Here is an 8,023-nt window from a genome sequence, read left to right as displayed (position 1 = left end):
GAAAAAGTTATTGCGCTACCTGCAGTGCGCTCTGACCATAGTCCTTTACTGTTAACAACTGACATTTTACCAGGGCGCCGACATAAGTACTTCATTTTTGAAGCCTTTTGGTTATAGGACAAAGAGTGTAGCAAAGTTTTTGATAAATCCTAGAATTCAGGCCATGGAACAAATCACAATCTGACACAAAGACTCAAGCTAGTATCGATGGCCCTCACTAAATGGAGTTGTCTGAAATTTTCCACAGCTCACAACAAAATAGCAAGTTTACAACTACAGTTCCAGAATCACATAAACCAGCCCCACAACCACTATGATAAGCAGTCAGTAAGCAACATGAAGGCGGAGATACAAAGATTATGGCAATAAGAGGAGCAATTTTGGGCAATGTGATCCAGAATAAGTTAGCTAAAGTGGGGGGACAAGAACACTAAATTCTTTCACGCAACAACAATCCAACGAAGGCAGCGAAACAGAATACACATGCTGAAGGATAGCGATCAAAGATGGGTTTGGGATGACAGTATTCTAAAACATATGACCACACAATTCTTCACCAACCTTTACCAATCCGTAGGCCACCGTGACTATCAGCCCATCATTGATCAATGCCTGCGAGTCGTTTCAATGGCAATGAATAATCTTTTGATGGCAGAGGTTACTCAAGAAGAGGTCCGTATAGCAACCTTCTAGCTGGGGATAACTAAAGCTCTAGGACCAGACAGTATGAATGGCCTCTTTTATCAAACACATTAGGATACTTTGCGGGCTGATCTTTTTATGTTAATACAGGAGTTCTTTAGAATAGGGTTTATGCCTACAGATCTTAATAAAACCATCATTACCCTGATTCCAAAAGTTTCACACCCAGAAAGCCTCGACTAATACTGGCCTATTAGTCTTTGCAATTATGCCTACAAGGTTATATCTAAAGTGATTGCAAATCGACTTAAACCCCGGCTCCCTGATTTAATATCCACTGAATAGAGTGCCTTTGTAAATGGCCGCCAGATCCAAGACAACATTCTCATTGTCCAAGAAGTGCTACATCAACTGCGAACTAGGAAACGCAAGAAAACTTTTCAAGCAGTATTGAAAATGGATATGCAAAAGGCTTATGACTGAGTGGAGTGGGATTTTCTAGAAGCTTATCTTCTGAAGTTAGGATTTCATACCACTTGGGTTAGATGGGTAATGCAGTGTATAACAACAAAAAAATTTAAAATTTAAAATTTAAAATTTAAAAAAATTTAAAATTTAAAAAATTAAGTATCTTACAGTGTAAAATTCAATGGTGAGCAGTTAACCTACTTCCATCCAACCCGGGGCATTAGACAAGGCGATCCACTTTCTCCATATCTGGGAAATACTATGAGAGTCCTAATGTTAGTCAAAACTGGGAAATATTTGGGAATCTCCTCTGATTGGGGACATTTGAGAAAGGAAATGTTTGCTTGGATTATTGGGAGAGTGAACACAAAACTAGAAGGATGGAAAGAAAACTTAATATCCAAGGGTGGAAAGGAAATCCTCATTAAATCCGTTGTTCAGGCAATCCCACAGTACGCTATGTCTATATTTAAAATTCCGGCGTCTACTTGTATTTCCATTGAAAAGAAGATCGCCCGCTTCCGGTGGCAGAATGAGTCCACTAAATCTGAGATCCACTGGAAAAGATGGGACGAGCTTAAGATGAGCAAGATTAAAGGAGGTCTCAGCTTTCGAGATCTCATGGATTTCAATAAGGCTATACTCGGAAAACAAGCTCGACGTCTGATTCAACATCCTACAGCACTCTAGAGTAAGCTGTTCAAAGGTATTTATTTTCCTTCTCGGGATTTTTTACATGCTGATAGAGGTACTAGACCATCTTGGGGCTGGCAAGATCTATTATTAGGTTGGGATTCAATTCTTCCAAGACTTCGATGGTCAATAGGTGATGGGCAAAGAATCAGAATTAGGGAAGATTGTTGGCTGCCCAAAGGAATTTTGGGTGGCCCGGCGAATCGCGATGAGCCTTTTAAAGTCGCCGAACTCCTAGATATGCAAGCTAATGCTTGGAATATTCCACTACTTAATAGAGTCTATGATAACCACACTGTTTAGGAGATTCTTACCATCCCGGTAAGTCCCTCTTATGTAGAGGATAAACTGATTTGGATAGAAACCACACGCGGCAACTATACTGTTAAAAGTGGTTACCAAGCAATTAGGCAATCAACAGTTAACAAACATCAGAATGAAGCTTCGCCTTCTTACCAGATTCCACAAACATTGTGGAAACAACCCTGGAAATTGAAGATAGCTCCCAAAATTAAGTTCTTTCTTTGGACACTATGCCACAATGACTTACCCACAAAAGCCAATCTATTTCATAGGAAAATAACCCTAGACCCATTTTACACTCTCTGTCACAATAGCACACCTGAATCAACGGAACACATTTTCCTGCTCTGTCCTTGGACCACTACCATTTGGTTGGACTCGGCGATCAACACTCCTATCAAGTTGCAGGCTATACAAAGAGTAGACGCATGGATAGCAGCAATGTTTATGCACAAACAGTCCGTACCTGATTCGGACACTGTGGCCTATGTCCTCTGGCACATTTGGAAAGCATGGAATAACTTCATCTTTCGCCATCAACAGTTGGATGCGTGTCAAGTTGTGGATATTGCTCTAGCCAATGCTCGATCAGCTCTATACGCCTACTGTAATCCTATAGACACAGATCAACAGCAGCTCAACAATGGTGAATTATGGAGACCTCTAGATCCAGGTACCTTCAAGTTGAATATTGATGGGGCTTTTCAGCCACAGCAACCAAGGGACAATGGCCAGTATATGCCAAGACCAGAACAACAAAATGATTGACGGACTTACCAGGACCTTTGTCGCCTCTTTGGCTTTGCAGATAGAGTTTATGGTGTTGTTAATCACCCTTCACCATCTGCTGAAGATCAGCAAAATCCATGATGAATTGGTAATCGAATTGGACAGCTTGATATTGGTTGATTCAGTCAATGATTCCACCCAACCGCCGTGGGAGGTTCGACCTATCTTCGAGGAAGCCATCAATCTCCTACGCAGCTTCTCTTGCGTTAGGGTTAGACACTGCCGACGGGAAGCAAATGCTGTAGCGGACTGGGCCGCAAAGGCCCACAGAAATGGTGCCCTAACCGAAAATTGGCCCATCTCGCCTCCTTTGATTTTGTTAGACTCCTAATTTCCTATGCTTTAGCAGCTGGTTGTAATCCTCCGTTATAGTGAATGAAGTTCCTTTTTCTGACCAAAAAAAAAAAGGTGGAAAAGCAAAGAAAAATTGAACATGGAATATTACCTAGCATCTATTGTGGAAGTCAGCCTCAATAGATACGTTCCCAATGCAGACTCACAATACTTAAGCAGACACAAGCACAAATTAACAAAAAACAAACATCAATTGATGGAAAAATTTCATTTTCAATTAGTTATAAAATTTTAATAATTTATCAAAAGATACTCTCTTGTCATAGAGAACTTGTGTCATTTTCAGCAATCTTTTGTTCGTTGACTATCTACGATCCAAAATCGGGCCCATTCACATGAAAATCGAATCCATCGCCGATTCGATATTGGCTTCAGTGGCCATGACGAGTATGGATCCAATATAAAATCTAATGCTTCTTGAAGTGCAAATTTTTCGATTGTTCTAATAAACCAAATTCTGTTTTTATCACCAGACAGAGCTTATAAGCTAGTTCCCAAAGCTAGTCATATTATATTCATTGAAGTTTGATTTTTCTTGGTCTGGCCCGCGCAACAACACCAAGAAAGTCCACAAACGAATAAAGAAAAGCCGAAAGACCCAAACGTGTTTCTGCTCCTATTCCCTATGCACGAGTCCGCGGAGAAATCTTCAATCCCGCAACGAACGTTAACACTAGACAGAATCGTCCCCACCGGTGGGCGTTTACTTTGACTGCTCCCACTTTCCAAGCCGAAGCATCCCCTGCTTTTCTCTCCCTCCTCCCTTGCAATTCTCTGTTGCAATTCTCTGTTCTTGAAATTGCCCATTTTGCACGAAATTTTCCAGATCCCTCTCACATGTCCTCATTTTTATGGGCTTTACATTTATAAATATTAGAAAATTCTCTATTAAAGGATATTGTTAGAGATGTAAGTGGATGTTATGGATATTCTTTGATATTTCGTTATCTCCTGGGACAACTAATTTCCTTGTTAGATTAAGATAACTAATATGCTTGTTAATTTAGATTACTTCCTTTCCTGTATTTATTGTTTAGGTATAAATACCTATTGATTGTGACATATCATAAAGATAAACTATTATGTCAATATGTAACATTTGAGTATTTTCATGTTCGAGAGCAACCGCAACAAGTTGTCTTCAAGAGTGCCCCGCCCCTTTGGCATCTGCTTGTCTTGGTCGCAAATATATTTATGTGGTCTCTGGGAATAACTCTTATCTCATGAGTCGATGGTCTCTCCCTCGTCGTTAGAAGAAGTAGTCGTTTCTTCGCAGCCTCGTCATGATGAAGGGGCACTTGTTCACCGGTCAAGGTTAGGTTTGTTTCTGACCAAAAAAAAAAAAAAAAGGTTAGGTTTGTTGACAGGACACATAAAAGACAAACGGTTCCCTCCTGACAGCGGCAGCACACTAAAGAGAAGAACGTTCTTCTGTTTTGCCGTACGAGAGCATTTGTTTGGGCTTGGACATGCAGTGTTGTGTTGTGTTCGGAGTTTATATCCACTCGAGTTGTTTTTTTTTTATTTATAAACACTTTGATTGAGTTTAATTGTTAAGATAAAATTTATCCTATCTTACATATAATACTTGTTTAAGACATGATTATATTGGATATAATAGGAAAATGAGGAGATGAGATAAAAGTAGATATGATATTTAATATCTATAATAAGAGAATTATTTTTATCGAATAATAAACTTATTAAATTAAAAAAATTCAAATTATATTTCAGTATAAATAATATTGAATTCTAACATAAGAAATTCAAAATAACAAAAAAAAAATAAAAATTTAATTTTTTAATTTAATCTTCTTTTTATTTATATATTCAAATTTAATTCTATTTTATAATTTAAATTCAATACATTAATATAAATACATATTTATATTTATTACATATTTTAGGTATTTTTTTCATTTAATGTATATTAATATAGTTTACTATTTAATAAATTTTTATTAAAGAATGATGCAAAGGAAAAAATAATAAATAAAATAATTTAGAAAGAGAGGAAAATAAAATATAAAAAGAATAAAAATAAATTAGGGAATATTGTCATAAGAGATTTTTACTATCTCTGTTTGTAAACTTTTAGGTTCATTTATACCAATATGCAATTTATGCCAAAAAAAAGATACATGACATGATGTGAATATATTCAACTTTATTATTGCAATTCACTAAACAATGAATAAGATATATCAAAATATCAGGATTTTATATCTTATCCTATTTAGTCCTATCTTGATTAGAAATCTAGATAGCCAAACGTAGTCTTTGGGTTTGGGTGGACAAACAGTTGAGCTTGTGAGCGACTAAAAAATTCTCCTACTTGATAGTAGATTATTTGTTGTTGACTATCCTCGTGAATGTAGTTAATGACTCTCATGCCGAATCACGTATATATCTAGTGTCCTTTATTGTTCCTCGTTTAATTTTACGGCATTTTCAAGATTCGGTTTCCACATTATATTTCAACAAAAATAAGGGAAGAAACCTTTAAATATATCAATATACAATACCTAAAGAGAAATTCGAGGCAACTATCAGGATTTGCCATGCGTTTTACTTCGATTGCTCCTTCAACACGCACATAGTAATAGCCTGGTGGAGGTGGGCCCATGGTACATTCCTAGCGTGTTGTGCTGGGAGTTTATATCTAATCGGGTAGTTTTTTATTGATTGCTCCTTCAACACGTTATATATATATTAAAAGTTGCATAAAGTAAGAGAAAGTATGGTGATAGCCCGATGAAGGTGAGCCACTGGTACTTTACCAGCGTGCATGCTGGACCATTTCCATGCGCGTATCATTCGCTTTTTCCTTTTTGTCTTTAAGTTGCATAAAGTAATAGAAAGTATGATGATGGCCCGGTGGAGATAGGCCTATGGTACTTTACCAGCGTGCACGATAGATCAATTCCATACACATATAATTCCCCTTTTCTTTTCTTTCTTTAAGTTGCATAAAGTAATAGAAAGTATGGTGATAACCCGATGGCTGTGGGCCCATGGTGCTTTCTCAGTGTGAACGGTGGATCAATTCCACACGCATATAGTTCGCTTGCTCTTTTCTTTCTTTTAGTTTTAAATCTTTTTGAATTTTCCCCTCTTTTTATTTTCCTTTAGACCACTGAAGATAATGCCCCTTTTCATCTTTTGACTTTTTTCCTTTTTCCTTTTTCTCCTTATTTTTACTTTTAGTTTAATGAAAAGAAGTACATTCTTAGTTTTTGTGTATTTGGTTTTTCATTCTATTTTTTGAACATATTATTGTATTTTCATATTTCATATTTCCTAATTAATTCATTGTATTTTCCGAAAATGTAGTTTATACCTTTTCCGCTTTTTGATAGTACTATAAAATATTTACAATTAAATTCAAATATAAATAAATCTTTTGATTTTGTTTCTTGAATCTACTTATTTAATAAAAAGAAAGAGAATATAATATACGTATTTTGGTTTTTATGGTCAAACGCTATTATATATATATATATATATATATATATATATATATGTCTATATATATATATATATCCATTATTTACTTTTAATGGATCTCTACATGTTAATGTGAGTACAAAAATGAAACCGATCATGTAATATCATTTGTTTTATGATCTTATATAAAAAAAAAAAGAGAGCCAAAAATATTTCCGAGGGATGTGAAGTTCTAATCTCAATATTTTAGGTGGATTTCTTTTATTTTCCTTTTTCTCTTTGAAAATAAAAGTATGGCCTTCGTTTCGATCTAAAAAGCATGTTAAATAAAGACTATATGCGCCACTATCGTCGAAAGTGAAATAAAAGCCAGAGTCTGGTGCCCAAGGAATGACAGCCCGGATATCAACACAAAGCTTCACGCTTCCCCTGGACGACTCCTCCATTCCTCAGTGATGACTTTGTTTCGGTTGACTCCCTTTTCCCGCTTTCTTCCTCAACCTCTTCCTCTGATGAACGGTTCGATCGTCCCATGGCTTCTTCTTGCGATATCCACGATCTCAATCTTCTCTGATGTTGCTATGGCTTCAGCGTCCTCCCAGTGTCTTGGCGTGGACCAGAGATCGTTGTTGCTCGAGCTGAGAAACAGTCTCGTCTTCGACAGCTTTGTGTCGTCCAAGCTAGTACACTGGGACCAAGGCGCCGATTCATGGAGTGGCGTGACGTGCGAGGACGGCCTCGTGGTCGGTCTCGATTTGAGCAAAGAGTCAATCTCTAGTGGAATTGATGATTCGTCGAGCCTCTTCAGGCTCGAGTTCCTTCAGAGCCTGAACTTGGCATTCAACGACTTCAACTCCATGATGATTCCATTGGGCCTTGCAAATCTCAGCCGCTTGGCATATCTCAACTTGTCCAATGCTGGATTCACTGGGCATATTCCTGGGGAGCTTTCACGCCTGACAAAGCTACGTACTCTTGATCTCAGTTGGGCTTGGCTGAACCCTAAGAAGCCCAATTTAAGGTCGATGATTGGGGATTTAGGGGAGTTAAGGGAGTTGTACCTTGATGGGGTTGATGTGTTTGCTGAGGGAAGTGAGTGGTGCGACGCGTTGTCTTCTTCAGTGCCAAAACTTGAGGTGTTGAGCATGTCATATTGTTCTTTGTCTGGTCCTATCAATGCTTCCCTTATGAGTCTTGCTAATCTGTCAGTCATTCAACTCGATGGCAACAACTTGTCCTCCATAGTTCCTCGGTTCTTAGCAAATTTCTCCAGCTTGAAAACTCTGAGCCTATATGATTGCGACCTACAAGGAGAATTTCCTCATGA

The 8,023-nt window shown here is 37.6% G+C and overlaps 1 protein-coding gene across 1 annotated transcript in view; it reads left to right on the top strand.

Annotated features, from left to right (window-relative positions):
• Positions 1-7,151: 7,151 nt before the first annotated feature.
• Positions 7,152-8,023, top strand: part of LOC104453605 (receptor-like protein 50) — a 1,463-nt gene continuing 591 nt past the window's right edge. The window contains exon 1 of the mRNA XM_039310939.1: positions 7,152-7,788. Coding sequence (XP_039166873.1) covers positions 7,152-7,788 — 637 coding nt within the window. The remainder of the gene's footprint in view (positions 7,789-8,023) is intronic.

The sequence above is a fragment of the Eucalyptus grandis genome, chromosome 4, assembly GCF_016545825.1.
Source record: "Eucalyptus grandis isolate ANBG69807.140 chromosome 4, ASM1654582v1, whole genome shotgun sequence".
Classification (NCBI taxonomy): Eukaryota; Viridiplantae; Streptophyta; class Magnoliopsida; order Myrtales; family Myrtaceae; genus Eucalyptus; species Eucalyptus grandis.
The sequence above is the reverse complement of the archived record's forward strand: the minus strand, read 5'-3'. Positions and strand labels throughout refer to the sequence as shown.